The 25176-nt window shown below is 36.5% G+C and overlaps 1 protein-coding gene and 1 long non-coding RNA gene across 2 annotated transcripts in view; one reads left to right on the forward strand and one right to left on the reverse strand.

Annotated features, from left to right (window-relative positions):
• ppp1r37 (protein phosphatase 1, regulatory subunit 37) overlaps nucleotides 1-25176 on the forward strand; it is a 72531-nt gene that overhangs the window by 30552 nt on the left and 16803 nt on the right. The window contains exons 2-5 of the mRNA NM_001080167.2: nucleotides 4634-4731; nucleotides 14470-14515; nucleotides 15824-15924; nucleotides 23814-23933. Coding sequence (NP_001073636.2) covers nucleotides 4634-4731; nucleotides 14470-14515; nucleotides 15824-15924; nucleotides 23814-23933 — 365 coding nt within the window. The remainder of the gene's footprint in view (nucleotides 1-4633; nucleotides 4732-14469; nucleotides 14516-15823; nucleotides 15925-23813; nucleotides 23934-25176) is intronic.
• LOC141378691 (uncharacterized) lies at nucleotides 8033-9988 on the reverse strand. The gene is made up of 2 exons (XR_012393902.1): nucleotides 9895-9988; nucleotides 8033-9646 (listed from the first exon to the last, which is right to left on the reverse strand). It is a non-coding gene; the product is annotated as an uncharacterized lncRNA (long non-coding RNA).

Genomic DNA, 25176 nt, shown 5'->3' on the forward strand with positions numbered 1-25176 from the left:
TGCTTATATTTATAGCTGAAACATGAAAATGCCATATTCATGCCAAAAATGTGGTGCATACCTAATATCATCTCCAATGTTTTATATTTCACCTTTTTCTTAATAAAATCTATTTATTATTAATTTTTCTTCATATTCTGCATGCATGAAGTTAGATGGCATCATCATGGAGAAGTGCATACAACATTTATGACAGGGTTTTATTATCAAGAGTTTGTCTAGTCCCATTTTGCTCTCCAGCATTACAACAGAAGTTGGATACACAATCTTAGACATGTTTCTCTTTAGTTTTACTTTGGGAATATAATTTGAAGCTTGAATTTTTAATACATTTAAATTTATTATAGAATAATGTACTGAAGTATATTGTGATAATATTGTATTCTAGGAACTTTTCTTAACTATTAATAACAAAATAAACACATGAGAAAAAGGAGAAAACACAGAGATCACAGAGACATGAATATGTTTCACTGGCATCACGATGACAGATGAGCTCATTAAAATCACTCTGTTATTATACACTCACTGGCCACTTTATTAGGTACACCTTACTAGTACCTGGTTGCACCCCCTTTTGCCTTCAGAACAGCCTTAACCCTTTAGATTCAACAAGCTCCTGGAAATATTCCTCAGAGATTTTGCTCCATATTGACAGGATAGCATCACACAGTTGCTGCAGATCCATGATGCATCTCCCGTTCCATCACATCCCAAAGCTGCTCTATTGGATTGAGCTCTGGTGACTGTGGAGGCCATTTGAGTACAGTGAACTCATTGTCACGTTCAAGAAACCAGTCTGAGATGATTCACGCTTTATGACTTGGTGCGTTATCCTGCTGGAAGTAGCCATCAGAAGATGGAGACACTGTGCTCATAAAGGGATGAACATGGTCAGCAGCAATACTCAGGTAGGCTGTGGTGTTAATGCTCAATTGGTACTAATGAGCCCAATGTGTGCCAAGAAAATCTCCCCCACACCATTACACCACCACCACCAGCCTGAACCGCTGATACAAGGCAGGATGGATCCATGCTTTCATGTTGTTGAGGCCAAACTCTGACCCGAGCATCCGAATGTGTCAGCAGAAATGGAGACTCATCAGAGCAGCAACGTTTCTCCAATCTTCTATTGTCCAGTTTTGGTGAGCCTGTGTGAATTGTAGCCTCAGTTTCCTGTTCTTAGCTGACAGGAGCGGCACCCGGTGTGCTCTTCTGCTGCTGTAGTCCATCCGCCTCAAGGTTGGACGTGTTGTGTGTTCAGAGATGCTCTTCTGCAGACCTTCTTCAGTGCTTATTTGACTTACTGTTGTCTTTCTATCAGCTGGAAGCAGTCTGGCCATTCTCCTCTGACCTCTGGCATCAACAAGGCATTTGCGCCAAAGTATATACAGTATTTTAGGCTATAGACTAGATATAGACGGTGTAGTTTGAATTAAAAGAAGTGTTGCATCAAAAAGACATTTTAGGGGTCATTTCAGGAAGCACATTCAAATATGCAGCAAGTCTTGAAAAGGAACACAGGTGTGATGATTCCTCTTGCTTTGTGTTTATGTTTACTGTAAACACATTAACTAATTGTTTCACACACAAAGGGAAGGCTCAAAGTGGTAACCAACCGTATACACAGCTGGATTATGTCAATATTAGGGTAAAAATAAGCCAGAATGTGCCTTTGACCTCAGATAAAGAGTGTGTGTACACTGCATGTGTGTGTGTCTTTTGGTCATGCAAACAGTGCAAGTTTGCCATCATCACAGCAGCTGTAGCCAGGCCACAAATCTTTTAATGAATCCATGAAATGACATATCTTTTAATGAATATAACCAACTAGACGCATGGAAATCTTAATAGATACAGTAGAATTATTAGCCCCTACTGTTTATTTTCTTCCCAATTTCTGCTTGATGGAGAGCAGATTTCTACAGCACATTTATAATCATAATAGTGTTAATAACTCATCTCTAATAACTGATTTATTTTCTCTTTGCCATGATGACCGTAAATAATATTAGACTAGATATTCTTCAAGACTCTAGTGTTCAGCTTAAAGTGACATTTAAAGGCTTAACTAGGGTAATAAGATCAACTAGGCAAATATATAGCTTAAAGCGACTAAATTTTGACCTTAAAATGGTGTTTAAAATATTAAAAACTGCTTTTATTCTAGCCAAAATAAAACAAATAAGACTTTCCCCAGAAGAAAAAATATTATCAGACATACTGTGCAAATTTCCTGAATCTGTTCAACATCATTTGGGAAATATTTAAAAAGAAAACAAAATTCAAAGGGGGGCTAATAATTCTGACTTCAGTAACATTTTAATATATGTCTTGCTGACATCTATACTACAGCTACTACTATTAATAAGAGCAAGAAGACGTTATCTTTAAAATAGGCTGAATATTGGCAGTAGCAAACTGTTGTTATTGTTACTACTAGTACAAATAGTAATATTCATATCAATTTATATTAATAATTTATATCTATAATATATTCTGATATTAGATCTGTCTCAGTGGTCAAAAAAAAAAAAGTTGTCATTTTAAAAATGAAGCCTCTTAATATTGTGGAAGTCTGTTCGCACTGAAATAGTAATTGTAACACAACACATGACATGCTGCTTTGTTTGCTTTCAAATTTCAGGCGCCCACATTTGTATTATGCTTATGTTTGCATAACAAATATCACCGTAATATCCTCGCCATGCAAATGCAAGTGAAAACGTACAGTGGAGCGCTCTGCTGTTTTAGCTTCTAGCCTTAAACCACTTTGAACTCTGCGTGCATGAGTGTGCGTGACACTTCCGAACAATGCATCTGAATGTATGAAGTCATATGACTGTGAACGGCGCTTAGAAGGTCTAGACCGCTTGGTGCTGTGAGTGCATGTGTTCGCGTGCTACACAAAGGCCCTACTGAGAGCGCTCGAGAGTGTGCACACACTTCTCTCTGAGACTCGATGAGGATGGATCTGTTTCACACGATCGCTTGTTCTTTCCCTGCTTGCGACTCTTTTTTTTTTTTCATGATCAGACACTTCACATGTGGTCTGTTACACAACCTAGTGCCCTGCTTAGAAGACTGCATTTTAAAGGTGTTTTTTCCTACAAAGATAACAAGAAGAGACTATTACATTACTTAACTTTATGCTGTAGAAAGTATTATAGTACTGTTTTTAAAGGGATTGTTCTCCCAAAAATTTAAATTCTGCCTTTATTTATTTATTTTTACCCTTAATCGAGTTTTTTTTTTCTGTTGAACACAAAAGATGTTTTGAAGAATGCTTGTTGACCCATTGACTTCCATAGTAACAAGTTTTTCCTACAATGAAAGCATTCTTCAAATTATCTTCTTTTGATCAACAGAAGAAAGATATTCATGGTTTTAAACCACATCAGGGTGAGTAAATCATAATTTTCATTTTAGGGTGAAATATTCTTAATTAAAATCTTTCGGCTTTAGCTTGCATTATTAAAATGACCTAATTGTGTGTTTTTTTATTTATTTATTTTTTATTTTTAAAAAAAATTTACTGCACAATAAACAGATACACAACAACCATTGCATTTTACAGTGCAATAAGATATTTAAGATTAGAATAAAATAAAAAAAGAATAAAGAAGAATAAAAAAAATTGTATAAATTATTATAAATAATGTAAGGGAATAAAAAAACCTAATTGTGATTTATATATTTATATATATATATATATACTTATTTATTATATATTTGTTATATATATATTTATATATGTGTGTGTGTGTGTGTATATATACATATATATATGTATATATGTGTGTGTGTGTGTGTGTGTGTGTGTATATATACATATATATATGTATATATGTGTGTGTGTGTGTGTGTATATATATATATATATATATATATATATATATATATAAATAAATAATTATATATAAATGCATATATATATATATATATATATATATATATATATATATATATATATATATATATATATATATATATATATATATATATATATATATATATATATATATATGCATTTATATATAAATAAATGTATGTTTGTTAACAATATCGTCGAACCATGCTTTTAAGAAATATACAATTTTAAAATATTTTTCAACCAGCCAAAGTGGCTAGTGGAGATGGGTGTCTGATCCGCCAGAGCTAAAATCCACCCGCATTTGGCCGGTTGGCGGGTGTTAATGTAAAGCCCTGATTGTAATTGTTTTGTTGTGTTTGCAATCAAAAAATAAATAAAAGTGAAATAAGCAAACAAACAAAAATAATATATATATATATATATATATATATATATATATATATATCCCTACATATTTATAGTTGCTCCCTGATGCACACATTTTAGGACTACAACATATACGCTACACACTTTATTAAATACACAAAAAGCATTCCAATGATATCAGAAAAAAAAACCTGATGCTTAATATGCAAACTTATTTACTCTCGCGCAACATGAACACAGTGTAATCGTAACATTTGGGGATTAAAATTGTGTTTTTTTTTTTTTTGTTTGTTTTTTAACATTGCAAATGCAGTTAATCGTTCAGCCCTGATGCAGATGCTGTATATTTGGTATCAGCATGACCTTTAACCTTATCTTTGTGTGTTTTTGCAGCTCAGAATGTGACCGTGGAGGAGATTCTGAATGCCTACAGACAAGCATGCCAGAAACTCAACTGCAAACCAATCCCCAAAGTGCTCAAACAGACACAGGTAACTTCTTTATTCTCGTATTCTAGTCACTCTGATACACACAAAACAACAATTGACTCTGATTGGACAAGGGGGGAACATTGTATACTTTATATTCCTTTTGGGCAAGTTTTGAGTTGTAAATGATGTGGACCTGGCAACCCTGCTGTTAGCAGCTGTTCTATTGCCACTCACACTTCTGAGACTAGGCCTGTCAAAATAATCAATACATTCACAGAGCTGTGAATTATAATTGATTTGCTTTAATTGCTCCGCCTCCTCTTGGCCTTTTTTTGTTTGCCCGAAGCCCCCATTAGATTTCACACCTGCTGAAGAACGGGAAGCTTCACATTGCACATTAGTAACCTCTGTTGTATCCTTAGTTGGCCTGCTGCTCTGGATTACATTAGTACTCCGATCACAAACATATAACCTGGCCAACCTCTGGCAGCGCACCAGTCACATGCCTGCTGTCTCTCTTTGTGTGTGTGTGTGTGTGTGTGTGTGTGGCTGCAGCATGAGTACTGAAAGCCTCTTATATGCAGAACATTGAAAACAAACCATATTGAGTCAACAAACACTCGGTGCTTCCTGTTCTGATGACACACACACACACACACTGGGGTTGCACGATACTGGAGAAATATGCGATATTTGCAGTATTGAGTATTGCGTCTATTGTAATATAATTTATATTAATTATTATATTACAAATGATATACAACATATTATGCTATACTGTTGTAATATAATTGTAATTTTCTATATATTTTTCTGGCCAAACACAAACTGAAGTGGTGTTAGAGAGGCCAGCAGGGGTCCCCAACCTGTGGTCTGCGTGAGTCCTAATGCACTAGTGAAAGTGAAAGGGACACTATAGAGTGGAGGAAATATGACGTCACTTTGTAGGCTAATAGGCTGCTAGCATTAAACTGGTTTCCTCGTATAAATCCCTATAGGATTTTCCCATAGGCTTTTCGAAGATTGCCAATAATAAGCTCTGTGTTCAAACACTGTTCTTTACACTGTCCAGCCGGATAATCCTCACACCAAAATACAACTTTGGGCACTTTTGGATCTTAAATGCAAACGCAAGAGTTGAAAAGCTAACATTAGGCTATAAACGGACTACAGAGCCCTCAGGGCGCGCGCCTGTGACGTCAGCACCACCCTGCTACAGACGACTATCAAGCTTATTAGAAATAATGTCCCAGTGTGGGACAATAATAATTCAATAATTCTCCAGTGTGGCAGCAGAACGTGGTTTTAGCCTCCAGAACAAAATTTAAATTGTCATGAGAAGTCGACTTTCCGGGGCAAAGACACAGAACTTAAGGCAAGGCAAGGCAAGTTTATTTATATAGCACATTTCATACACAGTGGTAATTCAAAGTGCTTTAATTTGTTTTTATCTGTTTTTAATTATTTTTATTGTCTGCATTTTATGTTCCTAAACTTGTCTCAACTATTCCTGTTTATGTAAAGCACTTTGAATTGCCACTGTGTATGAAATGTGCTATATAAATAAACTTGCCTTGCCTTGCCTTGCCTTGCCTTGGTGCAGATTCCGTGTGGGCCTAGTTAGGATGAAATTTTTACAACCCTCTCCGTCAACATGACGGACAACGAGAAAGTCTAACGCAATCTCTGTTTGGAGGTGTCCACGTTGCTGAACAACGTATGTGAAACAATGTGAGGACACCATTGCTTCTCTCCTGAACTTGAAACTATGATTGACAGAATCGAAGAAATGCTGGATTAAGATCGTGTAGGGGAATCGAGATCGCAATCTTTTTACGATTCACTGTGCAGCTCTAATTGGAGTCATGTCAGAGATGTATGGATGCAGTCCTCCAAGCTCATGATGGAGTCAGACACAATATTCATTCTGTCTCCACTGCAGCAGGACTTTATATTCTATACTGGACATTATTTCTGTTCAGTGACAGAGTCAGAGCTTACTATCCTAATGCAATCAATAATAATCAAGACATGATCATATTTTATTGTGCTCAAATAAGCAAAATCTAGAGGTCTATGCCTTTCATATGAGACACTTCTGATACCAAATGATCAACTAGAAGTCCTGTTATTATTTGCTGTTCCTAAAACTTGAACAGGCGATAAGACTTCTCTGAGGTAGTGTAGGCTTGTATGCATTATAAAAGGGACAGAAAATCGAGTGAGTTTCTAAATGCATGACAGGTCTGAGGTGAGATTGGGCAGAGTGTTGTGATGAGACACACACGCCTGCAGAAACAGATCGATGAGGGAGAGAGTCTGCTCTAGAGCTGAGTCACTGAAAACACTCACACACACACACACACACACAAACAGAGAGAGAGAGATGGTGTCATCATGGCCTGATGTTTGCACAGAGATGCCAGCTTTCAACACCCACAATCACACACCAACCAGCACATGCTGCCGCTCTCCTCCCCTCGTCCCCTGCGTTCTGCTGTTTCTTCTGCTTCTCCATTCTCTGGTTGTTGGTGTGTGTGTGTGTGTGTGTGTGTGTGTGTGTGTGTGTGTGTGTGTGTGTGTGTGTGTGTGTGTGTGTGTGTGTGTGTGTGTGTGTGTGTGTGTGTGTGTGTGTGTGTGTGTGTGTGTGTGTGTGTGTGTGTGTGTGTGTGTGAGCTGCAGGTGTGCAGTAAAGCTTCAGTCTGTTAAACTTTTCCAAGGCCATGATGGTAAATTTCCACTGGGAGACCCCAGGGCAGAAAATAGCCAGTCATTAGTGTGTGCGTGCGTGTGTATGTTTTTGACTCTGTGCGTGTGTTTGTGCGGGTGTGTGTCTGCATGTGTGCATGCATATATTTGTGTGCACGTATTTGTGTGTGTGTGTGTGTGCACATGTCCGTGTGTGTGTCTGTGTGTATGTTTGTACCTGTAATTATGTGCACGTGTCTGTGTTCATGCACCACTTGTATTTGTGTACATGTACTTGTGTCTGCATGTGTGCATATGTTTTCGTGTCTATGCGTGTGTTTGTGCGGGTGTTTGTCTGCATGTGTGCATGCATGTATTTGTGTGTGTACGTGCATGCGTGCATGCATGTGCGCTAGTAACATTGTGTGTGTGAATGCATGACTGGGTTTGTTTATGTGTGTGTCTATTCGTGTGCATGTGTATGTGCGCGCGCGTGCGTGCGTGCTTGCGTGTGTGTGTGTGTGTGTGTGTGTGTGTGTGTGTGTGTGTGCATATACATGTTTGTGTGTGCATGCAAGTATGTGCGATTGCGTGTGCGTGTGTTTGTGTGTGAGTGTGTGTGTGTGTGTGCGTGTGCGTGTGCGTGTGTGCGTGTGTGTGTGTATGTGTGTGCCCACTAATATGCATCTGTGTGCACATACATTTTTTGTGTGTGTGAGTGCATGCACGTGTGTGTGCTTGCAGGGGTGTGCCAGTATAATTGTGTGTGTGCCAGTATAATTGTGTGTGTGTGTGTGCGTTTGTGTGTATGTATGTGTGTGTGAGAATGACTGCATGTAAGTATATGTGTTTGTGTCAGTATGTGTGTGCATGCAAGCTTGTGTGTGTGTGCACGTGTGCCAGTAAGATTGTGTGGGTGCATGCATGCGTTTGCATGTATTTGTGTGCCCGATCATGTGCATATGTGTGTGAGTGAGTGCATGCAAGTATGTGTGTGTGCATGCATGCTTGTGTGTGAACATGTGCCAGTAAGAATGTGTGTGCTCAGTAAGATGCGTGGGTCTGTGCATGCATGTGTTTTTCTGCATGTGTGTGTGTGTATGTGTGTTTGCATGTATGTATGTGTGTGTGTGTGTGTGTTTTTCCACCACCTCAGCCTTGTGTTCCTCTCTGCTAATTGCTTAGTCACTCTTGGAAACTGACTTGACTAACAGGCCAGTAAAAGAACAGCAGTGAAGAGCGAGCGAGAGGAGAAGCTTTAAGGAGATTACAGCGCTGCTCTCTGTCTGTTTACTCTGCACAGCTGGCAGACGGACACTTTATCCACATTTATTATTTCTGTTCTAGTCTATGTGTTTTATTTTAGTCTGATTCACATGTCCTGAGCCTGTGTATAATGATGAGCTTCGTCATATTACATCACTGCAACAACAGTCAGTGGTTTGACTGTGTTTTGTAGAGCTCAGTTCCTTGTTTTGAGGTAATTAATGCAACTTGCTGTATTTTATTGTGCTCTTTTGGGGTACTTTTAAGGTGTTTAAATACCAGAATAATTATATTTAGTTATTCTAGTACAATATAAATCCGTTTTTCCATTTCTGTTTATTAAAATCTTTGTGTTTTGTGCTGGAGTGGCTGGTTCAGAGAGGTCATGGATAAATCTGGCACTAATGATTCATTTATACTGGTTGAAAATGGAGGTTATTGAATCATTGACTCCAGAGTTATTGACCTAATTCATTCAGGAACAAAATACTGCATTGTTTCCCTGAGATGAACTTTTGTTTTTAAGCTACTTTTGTTTCCAAAACACCAAAAGAAAAACACTTTCATATAAAATATCACATTTGTGATTTGAACAATGATAAATAAATATAAACATTAATTTGTTCATTTTCTTTTCGGCTTAGTCCTTTTATTAATCTGGGGTTGCCGCAGTGGAATGAACCGCCAACTTATCCAGCATATGTTTCATGCAGCGGATGCCCTTCCAGCTGCAACCCATCACTGGGAAACACCCTTACACTCTCATTCACAAACATACACTACGGACAATTTAGCCTACGCAATTCACCTGTACCGCATGTCTTTGGACTGTGGGGGGAAACCGGAGTACCCGGAGGAAACCCACACGAACACGGGGAGAACATTCCACACAGGAATACCAACTGACCCAGAGAAGGCTCGAACCAGCGACCTTCTGGGTGTGAGGTGACAACACTACCTACTGCTCCACTCCGTCGCCCACTAGCATATTGACAACACAAAAAAGGACAACAGCCATAGGCTATAATATACACTCACCGGCCACTTTATTAGGTACACCTTACTAGTACCGGGTTGAAATACCCGTCTGGCACCAACAACCATGCCACGTTCAAAGTCAATTAAATCCCCTTTCTTCCCCATTCTGATGCTCGCTTTGAACTGCTGCAGATCGTCTTGACCATGTCTACATGCCTGAATGCATTGAGTCGCTGCCATGTGATTGGCTGATTAGAAATTTGCATTAAAAAAACAGTTGGAGAGGTGTACCTAATAAAGTGGCCGGTAAGCGTAGACTTCTTTAAAGCTGCATTGAAACTAATTTGGAAGTTCAAACATTTAGAGTAAAACCCTTCATGTTTGCAAAGAAAGAAAGAAAGAAAGAAAGAAAGAAGGAAAGAAAGAAAGAGAAAGAAAGAAAGAAAGAAAGAAAGAAAGAAAGAAAGAAAGAAAGAAAGAAAGAAAGAAAGAAAGAAAGAAAGAAAGAAAGAAAGAAAGAAAGAAAGAAAGAAAGAAAGAAAGAAAGAAAGAAAGAAAGAAAGAAAGAAAGAAAGAAAGAAAGAAAGAAAGAGAAAGAAAGAAAGAAAGAAGGAAAGAAAGAGAAAGAAAGAAAGAAAGAAAGAAAGAAAGAAAGAAAGAAAGAAAGAAAGAAAGAAAGAGAAAGAAAGAAAGAAAGAAAGAAAGAAAGAGAAAGAAAGAAAGAAAGAAAGAAAGAAAGAGAAAGAAAGAAAGAAAGAAAGAAAGAAAGAAAGAAAGAAAGAAAGAAAGAAAGAAAATGCTTATTCTGTAAGTGAAAATGTCTTATACACAGACATTTCTTTTGTGGAAGGACACTATATACTGTATATCTGCAGGTTAACTGTATCTATCTAACCTCTTCACAACTTCTTAACTTTTCTAATTTGCACTGTAATGTTATATTAATGCACACCTTTTGTCTAGCTGCTTTGGAAGGATAGTTATTGTTAAAAGCTCTACAAAAAGCTCTACAAATACACTTGTAGGATGAAGTAGGTATATTTGTAGTCCATTCTCCTCCTCACAGCAGCAGTGTGTGTATACTCCGCCCACAGCAGATGCGAGCTTGTGATTGGCTGAGAGTTGAGTATGGCCGCAGGTGCTTGTGTAACAGCAGAAACACAAGGCTCATTGAACTCACATTAGAAGCTCAGGGTCAGATGCTGTTTGCATGGCAGCGCTAAATGTCAGGTGGCGACTGATCAGAGAACAGGTTTTAGTTCAGCTGCCCCCTGCTGTTTCAGACCTCGCTCTTTATACAGCTTTAGTATACACCATTAAACACACACTGTAAAACCCAACAGTCAACTTCATCAACTGAAATGAGTGTAGTTAACTCAATATTTAAATTACTCATTTAAAAAGAGTTTTAACTCCGTATTGAACGCTGTAAAGAGTGATTAGTTACTTAAAGCTAGTAAACCAATTGCCTTAAAAGCAACAAGTTTACATAAATAATGTAAGTAAATTATTGCATGTTTGAAATTTATGTTTATAATTGTGCAAATTGTACTTACTTTTTTAAAAGTGAACAAATCCTTTTTTACAGTGTCAGACTATTTTAGCATGTCTGTTTTCAGACAGTTACTGTAATTATCATAATAGTTCATATTTGATGCTTCATTAAGTCTATAAAATCTCCAATTATTGAATTTAGAAGACACACTGGAGTCTGTAGCAGCAGATTTATTTTACTGTATGTCATTTTACTAGATACAGAAAAGTTTTGTGGGAAAAACAAATATAATAATAATTAATAATAATAATAATTCGTTACATTTATATAGCGCTTTTCTGGGCACTCAAAGCGCTTTACACAATGGGGGGGGAATCTCCTCATTCACCACCAGTGTGCAGCATCCACCTGGATGACGCGACGGCAGCCATTTTGCGCCAGACCGCACACCACACACCAGCTGATTGGTGGAGAGGAGACAGAGTGATGATATGCCAATCATGATATGGGGAGGGTTAGGAGGCCATGATGGACAGAGGCCAGTGGGCAGATTTGGCCAGGATGCCGGGGTTAAACCCCTACTCTTTTTCGAAGGACATCCTGGGATTTTTAACGACCACAGAGAGTCGGGACCTCGGTTTAACGTCTCATCCGAAAGACGGCGCTCACTGAGCAGTATAGAGTCCCCGTCACTATACTGGGGCATTAGGACCCACACAGACCGCAGGTTGGGCGCCCCCTGCTGGCCTCACTAACACCACTTCCGGCAGCAACCTAGCTTTCCCAAGTGGTCTCCCATCCAGGTACTGACCGGGCGCAGCCCTACTTAGCTTCAGTGGGCGACCATGTGAGAGTTGCAGAGAGCTAGCTGCCGGCTATATAATAAAGGTGTATTGGAAAAAAGGGATTAGTTTACTTTTATTTTTAAAAGTAAGTCCAATTTGCATAATGATAAAAATTAAGTCAACTTAACTGTTCCAAGTTACGATGGATTTACTTAGCAGTATACATGTCAAACTAAATAATTTAAATGAGTTATTGACTTCTGTTGGCTTCACTTGTTTCAGATTTTTTTTTACAATTTAACATCTTTGGAGATCTTTTCTGCTGGAGATACTGCTGTCCTTAAAAGCTAAAAAAACAAATTAAATAAAAAAATCTTACTCCAGTCTTAGAAACGATATTCACCTTATTCTTCGCAGACGAGCGGGCGCAGCCGTTTGAATCTTTTTGGCTCGAGACTTCCGGTCTCATTCACTTCCATTCATTTTTAGACATTGAAAACTGCTCGTTTTGCTGTTTGATGTTGCAAACTGATATTTCCTTATTATATTATTCTACTTGGTCTGTATAGTTATGCAAACATTTGTTTGTAGAGCAAGTAGTTTGACCGTTTTCTGCCCTTTATTATCCCTAGTCATTTCTCCCATAGGCGACTGAATGGGAAGTTCTTAAACAATCGCGAAAACAGGCGCACTTCCGCATTTTAGAATAAGGTCAATAGCAGAGAATTTTGACGATTTTACAACCTTGACTTTTCCTAACCGTGGTATACCTTGAACACGGTTATCATCCAATGTCAGCACATTTAAAACTGTTCCACTTAACAGTTCCAAGTTACGATGGATTTACTTGCATTATTTTTGTAAAGTCAACTTGTTGCTTTTAAGGCAAGAGGTTTACTCACTTTAAGTAACTAATCACTTTTTACAGTGAAGGTAGAGAGTTCGTTAAACACCTCATTACTTCAACTTAAATGGAGTAAGTTCACAGCACTCATATAGATTACTTTAACTCAAATAGTTTGTTGCAGTCGGATTCCTTAAATGGTTTGAGTTGCCTTAACTCAGTGGTTCTCAAACTGTGGTACGTGTACCACTAGTGGTACACGGAGAAATGAAATATGTTATGTACATGCTACATATATTTTAAAATGGATTAAAAATGATGTATATAATATGCATTATATGATATATAGCCTACATTTCTGAGGTAATCTGCCAGGTTTTTTAACTGTGCAGAGTTTTAGCTGCTTTACTGGGCCTACTACGCTACTGTATTTCAATACTGCTCATTTTGGTGGTACTTGGAAAGACAATTTTTTTCCAAAATGGTACTTGATGAAAAACGTTTGAGAACCACTGCCTTAACTCATTGGGTTTTACAGTACTCAGTTGGTTTGAGTTCTCTTCATTTATTGGGTTTTACTGTGCTCAGATTGCTTCATGTACTCAAATGGATTAAGTTCACAGTACTCATTAGGATTCGTTTTTGAACTTAAATGGTTTGTTGCAATCGGTTTCCTCCAATGGTTTAAGTTACCTTAACTTAATGGGTTTTAAAGTGCAGCTTTACTATACAGCTATACTAAATTATATGCAGCTTTATAACAACAAACCAGCTATATAATAATATTGCTATTATTATAATATATATTTATTTTATTATATATATATATATATATATATATTAAAAAAAAATATATATATTATAATATAATTATATTATTATATTATAATAATATTGCTATTCAGCTATATAATAATATTGACCTTAAAAATGGTTTAGTAATAATTATAATAATACATTTATTTTGCATAGCGCCTCTAAGAGTGTCCTTCTCAAAGCAATTGCTCATGGCAGGGAAAAGCACATAAGAATAAAGCAAAGCATAAATAAAGAAAACATCAATGAATGAACTAAATTCATGTCATACATTAGAATAAATAAAAGCAATGTCGGCTAGGCATGGGACGCTATAAAATTCTGACGGTATGATAATCTTGGATATAAATGTCACGGTATTGAGATTACTGCTCTAAAATATATCTTTTTTAAATGCCTGGGTAAAAAACAAAACCTTTTTCCCCTTTGTACACAATATAATTTCATTTTGGAAGCATTGTGGAGGAGTAAACATGTCAAAATAAATAATTCAAATGAATGATTGACTTCTGCTGTCTTCACTTGTTTCAAAAACACAGATTTTTTTTTTTTTACAATTTAAAATGACATCTTTGGAGATCGTTTCTGCTGGATATGCTGCTGTCCTAAAAAGCTAAAAAAATAATAATAATAAAAATAAAATAATAATAAAAATCCTACTCAAATCTTAGGAACGGTATAGCAGATATGCCTAATGCCTAATGTCAGCACATTTAAAATGAATCATCAGATAAAGGCAATCCTAAAATTATTATTTCTAAAATTATTTAATATTAACTAAAATCATTAAAATAATTCATAAAATTATCCTTTTTTAAGTAACTTATTGCACACAAACTGGTAATGTAATAATGATTTTGGCCAGTGATCTGATAATAATTAAGCATTAATTTCTCTTTCTTTCTTGATTTGTTTTTCCCACACAGGACTTAAAAGACCTGACACAGCGAAACGAGTGCCTAGATCTCAAAGGTGAGCATCACTTCAGTGTGTAGTCATTTAAAGAACAGAACGCTTGGTGATTTTCTTTGCTGTAGCGAATGCAAGTATGTATATTCCTGCTTCTTTATATTTCATACTCAATGGACTTAAAGATATTCAAAGGTTTGAGAAAATTATGAAAATAAAGAACAGCATTGCGGGATTTTTTTTAGTTATGATGGATTTAAATAGTTAAAATCTTTTTTTTTTCCTTTTCAATATTTTTATTTCATATTTTATTTAAGAATATCCCCTGTATTTAAAATTAAATAATGCTGTTCCCTTTTTAAAAATGATGGTCATTAAAAAAAAAGACAAACTCTACACTGACATTCATAAGATGTCAGTGTGATGTCAGCCCCCCTTTGAATTCACTGTGTGTTGAACAACTGGATAAGTCATAGACACGCACTCACTCAGACACAAACACTATGACGATCCACATGCAAACACACCGCCTCTGATGCATAAACACACTCAAATGCACATATCCTTAGTCACACACACATTCACAGACACGCACACCCTCACACACACACTCTGCTCAGACATCCTCACTGACACCATGATACTTCAGACACACAAACACATTCGCAGACGGACACGCACAGCTACACATCCGCTTTCACAGATACATAAACACACACATTCACAGACACAAACACACACATGCGCATTCACAGGCACAGAAACACACAGACTCATATACACATTCACACAGACACACACCCACATCTACAAACAACTTGATCCACACACATATACACCCTGATACACACTCACACACATAGGTGCTCAGTTGATTGGAACCTGCTAAGACTGGTTTGTGTTTCTATATATTTTGTGAAGTTAGTTTGTGTGTGTGTGTGTGTGTGTGTGTGTGTGTGTGTGTGTGTACATGTTTTTGTGACTTATCAGGACACAAATCTGTATAATGACATGGGTATGACACGGGTAGTACAAAAAGGAGGTGAAGTATGAGGACATTGGTGACGTCCTCATTTCTCAAAAAGCTTATAAATCATACAGGGTGAGTTTAATCAGAGTAAAGCTGCACACAATCTCCTGTGATGGTTGTGTTTAGGGGTGGGGTGGGGTGAGGGCAATACAATATACGGTTTTAACAGTATAAAATGAATGGAAACCTATGTAATGTACCCACTTTTCACAAAAACAAATGTGTGTGCACGTGTGTGTGTGTGTGTGTGTGTGTGTGTGTGTGTGTGTGTGTGTGTGTGTGTGTGTGTGTGTGTGTGTGTGTGTGTGTGTGTGTGTGTGTGCGCGCGCTTGTTTCTGCAGGAGAAAAGCTGGACTATAAATCCTGTGAGTCTCTGGAGGAGATTTTCAAGAGGGTTCAGTTTAAACTGGTGGATCTGGAGCAGACGAACCTGGACGAGGACGTGAGTGCTTTATGAAGTCTGTGTTCTGTCTTTCTCACTGCAGGGTTATTTCTCTTATATTCTTCTTACAACCTTTAAGACCGTGAGGTACAGTGCTCAGATTTCACTTATCAGTGCCGATACACAAACACAGTCTCTCTGTTAGCAGCTACTTAATGTCAGAGAGAGTGTGTGCGCGCCTGCAGGCAGAGTATTGTTTTGTTTTTGTTTTGTTTCATTTCTGTTTCGTTTCTCTTTTGTTTATTTTGTTTCTATTTTGTTACATTTCTTTTTTTGTTTCTATTTTGTTTTGTTTTATTTCTATTTCATTTCGTTTAGTTTCTTTTTTGTTTCATTTCATTTCTATTTCATTTCTATTTTGTTGTTTCGTTTTTATTTCTATTTTGTTTTTGTTTTTGTTTCGTTTCTTTATTTTTTAGTTTCTATTTTTTAATTTCATTTCTATTTTGTTGTTCATTTTATTTCTATTTTGTTTCGTTTCTATTTTTGTTTAATTTCTATTTAATTTCTATTTTTCCTTTTTTGTTTCGTTTCTATTTCATTTCTATTCTGTTTCATTTCTATTTTGTTTAGTTTCTATTTTGTTATTTCATTTCATTTTTATTTAATTTGGTTTAGTTTCTATTTCATTTCGTTAAGCTTCTATTTTGTTTAATTTTTATTTTGTTTTGTTTAGTTTCTATCTCTATTCGTTGTTTACTTTCGTTTCATTTCTGTTTTGTTTAGTTTCTATTTCATTTAGTTTCATTTCTATTTTGTTACTTTTCATTGCGTTTTGCTTTTGTTATGTTTATTTTGGTTTTGATTTTATTTTATTTGTTTTATTTATTTTTTATTTGTTTAATTTTATTTTATTGCACATATCTGCTGGTTTGTATCTATTTTTTATATTGTTCGCAACTACTTTTCTTCTTAATGTCCTTGTTTATTTCTTTATTTTGTTATTAATTCTATAAAATTTTCAATCATTTTATTAGGTTATTGTGCAAAAACATTTTTTTATGTCTGCATTTTAGTTATTATTTTAAATATTATATTATATGTTATAATATTACAATGATAATTTTGTAATAACTACGTGTGTTTTTTTATATTGTCCATTTATCTTGCTTGTGTATATAATTTAATTTGTTTAATTTGTTAAATCTAGCTCATAACCACTTTTCTGTGCAGTATGTAATTGAATTAATTTAATTTAATTAGTTTTATTGCCTGTAACTGCTGCTCTGGGATCAGTTTGTTCAGTCTGGTTAGGTTATAGGCAGGTTTTGTCCCCTGCTGCAGCTCTTTATCTTTCTGGCTGTTGTAATCTGCATGTTTGTTGTTTTATGTGTCTGTAAGCATTCAACACACTCCTGCGGTGCTCATAATCTGCTTTACCTTTAAACCCTCAGCGTCAAGCTCTTTGTTTTTGTGCTGTTGTCCCGCCTCATTTCTCACTGTATCCAGTAGAACTGCACAATATTGGAAATATCTGACATATTGTTTTGCTGCAAAATATATATTGCGATGCTTTGAACAGCTCTATTTGGAAATATTTCATTCATTTAGATCGACTAGTTATGATCAAGTCTTCTTCCATGCATTATATTTGCATGAAATATAATAAATTACAAGCAAAAATAAATAAATAAACAGTGCTTCATAATTTTCTGGAGAGTCGAACAGTATTTAAGTACGGAAATTAAACAATCAAATATAAAATAACAGGGTCATCATTGTAATAATATCTAGAAAATAATAATATATTTAAATTATTGACTCTGTTGACTATTAAAGATACACACATTGCGATATCAATGCTCTAATTATATATTGTTCAGCCCTAATATCCAGTCATTAGCATCCATTCACAGGCTGATTGCATCATCAACAAATGCCAAACACCAACATCATAGATTTTTATTTTACACTGAGATTGATCATTATGTTTCGCAAATATGTTGACTTCAGCAGTCTTTGTTAAAACTACATGCAAATTATCACAGTATCCCTTATGTTTGCTTTGCTTGTGTTTTAAAAAGTTTCAAACGTCTCTGGAAATCCTTTAAAGGTCCTGTGAATTTAACCCTTGTGTGCTGTTTGGTCGTTTTCATCCATTCTGGGCTGTTTTTGACTCTTTTTCTGTTTCAGCAAAAGGAAAAAATTTTGTTTCTATTTTGATTCATTTCAGTTTTATTTCGTTTTGTTTCTTTTACAATTAATTTCTATTTTATTTCTATTTTGTTGTTTAATTTCTATTTCGTTTAGTTTCTATTTTGTTTAAATTTATTTAGTTTGATTTCTATTTCATTTCTTTTCTTTTTTGTTATGTTACATTTCTATTTTGTTTAGTTTCTCGTTTCATTTTTATTTCGTTTAGTTTCTATTTCGTTTATTTTCTATTTTGTTTCATTTCTATTACATTTACTTTCTATTTTGTTTCATTTTTCTCGTTTCATTTTTATTTAGTTTAGTTTCTATTAAGTTTAGTCTCTATTTTGTTTCATTTCTATTTAGTTTCATTTCTATTTAGTTTTGTTTAATTTCTATTTCGTTTAGTTTCTATTTTGTTTAGTTTGTCTTGTTTCATTTCTATTTCAATTAGTTTCTATTAAGTTTAGTTTCTATTTTGTTTCATTTCTATTTAGTTTTGTTTCATTTCTATTTCATTTAGTTTCTATTTTGTTTCATATTTTATTTCGTTTTGTTTCATTTCTATTTTGTTTAGTTTTGTTTAGTTTCTAGTTCATTTCCTTCAGCTTCTATTCTGTTTAATTTTTATTTTTTTTGTTTCATTTCTATTTTGTTTCATTTCATTTTGTTTTTTATTTTGTTGTTTCATTTATATTTTGTTTTGTTTCTATTTTGTTTTGTTTCATTTCGTTTCAATTTTTATTTCATTTCATTTCTATTTTATGTTTCAATTTTATTTAGTTTAGTTTCTATTTTGTTTCATTTCTATTTTGTTTGTTTTTAATTAGTTGTTTCATTTCTATTTCGTTTCTATTTTATTAGGTTTCATTTCTATTGTTTCATTTCTATTTAGTTCTGTTTTATTTCTGTTTTGTTTTTGTTTTGTTTCTTTTTCTTTTCGTTTTTATTTCATTTAATTTAGCTTCTGTTTTGTTTAATTTGTTTTTTGTTTCATTTCATTTTGTTTTTATTTTGTTTTGTTTCGTTTCTCCTTGATTTAATTTTGTTTCGTGTCTATTTTGTTTTGTTTTATTTCTATTTCGTTTCATTTGATTTCTATTTTGTTGTTTATTTTTTTTATTTAATTTCTATTTTGTTTCATTTCGTTTCGATTTAGTTTAGGACAAATCCTATTTTAACACATATTTTGGGAAAATGCTTTAAAAATGCTCGGTAACACACTCTAATCAAATTGACTCCCCTTTGGTTATGTTGGGGGCTGTTTTTGCCCCATTGACTTCCATTATAATTTTTTTTTTTATATGCAAAGCCATGACAGCATATAATCATGCATTCTTCATTGTTGCTGGTTTTCCCTTCTGGGAAGAGGTGCAATTTTTTATTTTTACTGTCGATCATCAGTTGCAGTGCAAAAAAGCATAATTTCTGGCTTTTATTTGAGTTATTTGGAGTATAGTGTGTGTGCATGAGAGAGAGATCTTTGCGCACTTACCTTGATATTTCTGACAAAATCACAATAAGCCCTTTAACTCTCAGAACACAATAAACACAGTGAGTGTATTTCTGCACACACACACTATAAACTGCTGTTTTACGCTACTGAACTCCATGTTAAAGCCATAAACTTTTTTTGCACAGGCCTGTTCAAATGGTTTATGCTGCCAACTGATGATCTAAAAAAATTACAAATGTTACCTCTTCCCAACTGAGAAAACCTGCAACAATCAAGAATGCATGATTACTGCATATGGCTTCGCAATCCAAAAATGTAATTATAATGGAAGTCAATGGGTAAAAAACAACCCATAACATAACCAAAGGGGAGTCACTTTGAACAATACATGAGTTATTAAATATATTATTATATTTTTTCTGTCCGTGAAGGGTGTTTAGTTTCTGCTTGTCTGAGGTCAGTCTGTTAACAAGATTCCTTCTGCTTTGAGGAGAGTGTAAATCTCCAGGGTAAAGAAGCTGGAAACAAAAGCATATTTTCACTAGAGACACTCAGATATACACATGTGCAAACATGCAGTCATTCTCAACACTTGTGTGCCAGCAGACTCTTCTGGGACAAAATTAAAGCCAAGAAATGATCACCATCACACATTTATAATAATGTATAGCTAAATTAAAAAAACCTTAGAGTAGGATATATAAATAGATTTGGTTGCATTTGTTTTAATAAAAATGCAGTAAACATGACATATTTTAGAATATAATCTGAAAGAATGGTTTTCTGTTAATGTTAAGATTGTTTTAATTGTCCTTATAAATATACCGTATTATTTAAAATAAACACTGTGAATTGAAATGTCCATTTTTGTAAATAATCTTGATAAAATTCTATATTTTTATTAGAATTATTACTAATTTCATCTATTATTTTACGCTTAAAATTTAAGCTTTAAGTCTTTGTATGCCCTCAAACCTGCAAACATATTTGTATAACAAAAGATAATAATAAAAAAGTAAATATTTACACTCTCTCTGATTCTCCAAACTGATTTAAACAGAGCTGTTGAAGTCACGCACAGTACTTTAGGCAAGTATATTTTCACTAATTGAAATTAAATGACCTAAAATGAAAAGTAATCCAGAGGAAAAAGTAATTAAATTACAGTAACTATTTACTTTCTACCTAATTACACCCAACACTGCTTTCTCCTTGTGTGTGAGAGCAGGTTTTAGTCTTGGTAACTCAGTTTAATTGTATTCCAAAGTTGAAGTTGATATCTAAAAAAAAAACAAGCTTTCGCTAAGATTTTCTTTGACCGCAGTACCAGACATGACCACCAGGTCCAGACTTTCAGTTTACACTAGTAGCCATATAACAGCGCCCCCTATGTTTCAAAGAATATTTTTCATAACTTTGACTAAGGCCCTGTCCACATGAACACGGGTATTTTTAAAACCACACTACTTTTACAGGTAGTTTCGCTGTTTGTCCACATGAAAATGCAGTGTTAGATCAGGGGTTCGCAAACTTTTAAGCTTGCGCCCCCCCCAATATAACAATGTCTGTGACTCGCGATCCCCAAAATAACAATGTCCATGACTCATGACCCCCAAAATAACAATGTCTGTGACTCGCGACCCCCAAAATAACAATGTCCATGACTCGTGACCCCCAAAATAACAATGTCCATGACTCGTGACCCCCAAAATAACAATGTCTGTGACTCGTGACCCCCAAAATAACAATGTCCATGACTCGTGACCCCCAAAATAACAATGTCTGTGACTCGTGACCCCCAAAATAACAATGTCCATGACTCGCTACCCCCAAAATAACAATGTCCATGACTCGTGACCCCCAAAATACAATGTCCATGACTCGTGACCCCCAAAATAACAATGTCTGTGACTCGTGACCCCCAAAATAACAATGTCCATGACTCATGACCCCCAAAATAACAATGTCCATGACTCGTGACCCCCAAAATAACAATGCCGGTGACTCGCGACCCCCAAAATAACAATGTCGGTGACTCGCGACCCCCAAAATAACAATGTCCATGACTCATGACCCCCAAAATAACAATGTCTGTGACTCGCGACCCCCAAAATAACAATGTCCATGACTCGTGACCCCCAAAATAACAATGTCCATGACTCGTGACCCCCAAAATAACAATGTCTGTGACTCGTGACCCCCAAAATAACAATGTCCATGACTCGTGACCCCCAAAATAACAATGTCCATGACTCGTGACCCCCAAAATAACAATGTCCGTGACTCGTGACCCCCAAAATAACAATGTCTGTGACTCGTGACCCCCAAAATAACAATGTCCATGACTCGCGACCCCCAAAATAACAATGTCCATGACTCGTGACCCCCAAAATAACAATGTCCATGACTCGTGACCCCCAAAATAACAATGTCTGTGACTCGTGACCCCCAAAATAACAATGTCCATGACTCGTGACCCCCAAAATAACAATGTCCATGACTCGTGACCCCCAAAATAACAATGCCGGTGACTCGCGACCCCCAAAATAACAATGTCGGTGACTCGCGACCCCCAAAATAACAATGTCCGTGACTCGTGACCCCCAAAATAACAATTTCTGTGACTCGCGACCCCCAAAATAACAATGTCAGTGACTCGCGACCTCCAAAATAGCAACGTCCGTGACTCGCGACCCCCAAAATAGCAACGTCCGTGACTCGCGACCCCCAAAATAACAATGTCGGTGACTCGCGACCCCCAAAATAACAATGTCCATGACTCATGACCCCCAAAATAACAATGTCTGTGACTCGCGACCCCCAAAATAACAATGTCCATGACTCGTGACCCCCAAAATAACAATGTCCATGACTCGTGACCCCCAAAATAACAATGTCTGTGACTCGTGACCCCCAAAATAACAATGTCCATGACTCGTGACCCCCAAAATAACAATGTCCATGACTCGTGACCCCCAAAATAACAATGTCCGTGACTCGTGACCCCCAAAATAACAATGTCTGTGACTCGTGACCCCCAAAATAACAATGTCCATGACTCGCGACCCCCAAAATAACAATGTCCATGACTCGTGACCCCCAAAATAACAATGTCCATGACTCGTGACCCCCAAAATAACAATGTCTGTGACTCGTGACCCCCAAAATAACAATGTCCATGACTCGTGACCCCCAAAATAACAATGTCCATGACTCGTGACCCCCAAAATAACAATGCCGGTGACTCGCGACCCCCAAAATAACAATGTCGGTGACTCGCGACCCCCAAAATAACAATGTCCGTGACTCGTGACCCCCAAAATAACAATTTCTGTGACTCGCGACCCCCAAAATAACAATGTCAGTGACTCGCGACCTCCAAAATAGCAACGTCCGTGACTCGCGACCCCCAAAATAGCAACGTCCGTGACTCGCGACCCCCAAAATAACAACCTCTGTGACTCGCGACCCCAAAAATAACAATGTCAGTGACTCGCGACCCCCATTTTTCTCGAAGGAGGTAATAAATATACAAACGTTGCACACATAACTACAGGCCTATATAAACATGAGCATATTGACAACACAAAACTGCAACAGACTAATAATAACCATATGATTTTTATAGTCAATTATTAATTAAATTTAATATTAAGCTTGAATATTTATTTTTTATGTATTAGAGTGCCATAAAGTCCGTCAGAAAGTTTAACTATGAAATCAATCTGCTGCAGGTCATCTAAACACCCCAGGGGTCGCAATCCTATGAATAAAAAAATACTGATACATATTCGTTTGTATGTTGTTGTTTCTTTAATGTAACTATTAACTATCTTCTGTGGCTTATTTATAAAATATGGTTGCTGTTTTTTTTTAATCAAATTTACCCCCACTTTGGGAACCACTGTGTTAGATGACTGAAACCGATACCACCTGAACACAGTGTGAAGCTTTTCCAGAACTTCACAGACTGTCGTGTGGATGCTACAGCTGGAGTTTTCACATTATGACGTCAGCATGATGCTGTTTTCTCCTCTCTGATTGGCCAACATTGCTAGGTTCACACCAAACGCAAAGACACGGCTGCATATTTCGTGTTGTTTGCCCACGGGATGGTATTGTCACGTTTACATTGATTTGTATGCAATTGACCCACGAAAATACCTAATTCCTCATTTGGTACGAACCCAGCTTACGTGTCGTTATCGCCTCCTGTTGGTTCGTGCGTGCACATAACATGCATCACAGTGCGTTTTGCTGCTGTACAGAATGACTGAGTGTGTCTCTGTCTGTCTCTCAGGGAGCGTCAGCTTTGTTTGATATGATCGAGTATTATGAATCCGCCACTCATCTCAACATCTCCAACAACAAGCACATCGGCACCCGGGGCTGGCAAGCCGCCGCACACATGATGAGGAAGGTGAGTCCTCATGTTATACTTTCAGCTTCCTGTTATTTAAGCATGAGAAAGATCTGGAAACTTACTTAGTGTAAATCAGTCAGATATTGTTTTCTATATCAGTAATGCAGTTTCTGATCAAACTCAAACCCCTCAGCTCTTCTGAGTTTTTATGTTTGAGCATTGACGACACAATACCACACATTTAAATGAAAGGGGGCGGAGCCTGGTTGAGTTGTGTTATGCCTCATTCACACTAGCAGTGACTATGTAGCTCTGTCGCTCTGGGTGGCGATTAAAATCAATAGTTGGCGTTCCCACCTTGAGGTTGCTTGGGTAAAGTTTATAGTAAAAATACCAGAGAGCGAATGAGTTTATATCGCTAAAGTAAAGATTTTTCAGAGAAAACACAAAATATAAATGTAATCAGTACATATAACGCTTAATTACACAGAGGATCAAGAAAAAAGTGTTCTCTACTCTCCTATCATTGTGGCTATTATCTACTGCAAATGCAGGTCTGTGTAGGACTACAGCATGAAGAATACAGTCAGCCTCTGCAGGAGCTGAGAGAGGATCACGTGATCTACTCATGCTCCTATTGGCTCTTCATTTGCATAAAATAAAAAAAGATAGAGGTCGCCGGAAGTTGCTTGCTCTTCGTTGAAATGAACGGTCACTGGTCGCTTGTGAGTCGCTTGTAGTGTGAACGCAGCTTTAGTGGCGGGGATGCCAACAATGGAATATTTAGTAGGGGGGCGGGGTTTTATCACCTTTCACTCACAGCACACTAATGGTTGGAGGGGTGTGGCTAAGTATATTTCACTAATCGTTGGAACAGGTGATTGGTTTCGACACAATGTCACACATTTAAATGAAAGGGGGCGGAGCCTGGTTGAGTTGTGTTATGCCTCATTCACACTAGCAGTGACTATGTAGCTCTGTCACTCTGGGTGGCGATTGAAACCGTTAGTTGGCTTCCTACCTTGAGTTTGCTTAAGTAACATTTATAGCAGAGAGCGAATGAGTTTATGTGCCGCTAAAAGTAACGATTTTTCAGAAAAAGCTAAATCTAAATGTAATCAGTTCATAAAACGCTTAATTACAAAGAGGATCAAGAAAAAAGTGTTCTCTACTCCTATCATTGCGGCTATTATCTACTGCAAATGCAGGTCTGTGTAGGACTACAGCATGGAGAATACAACCACCCACTGCGGGAGCTGAGAGAGGATCACGTGATCTACTCATGCTCCTATTGGCTCTT

This window comes from Danio rerio, chromosome 18 (assembly GCF_049306965.1).
Source record: "Danio rerio strain Tuebingen ecotype United States chromosome 18, GRCz12tu, whole genome shotgun sequence".
Lineage (NCBI taxonomy): Eukaryota > Metazoa > Chordata > Actinopteri > Cypriniformes > Danionidae > Danio > Danio rerio.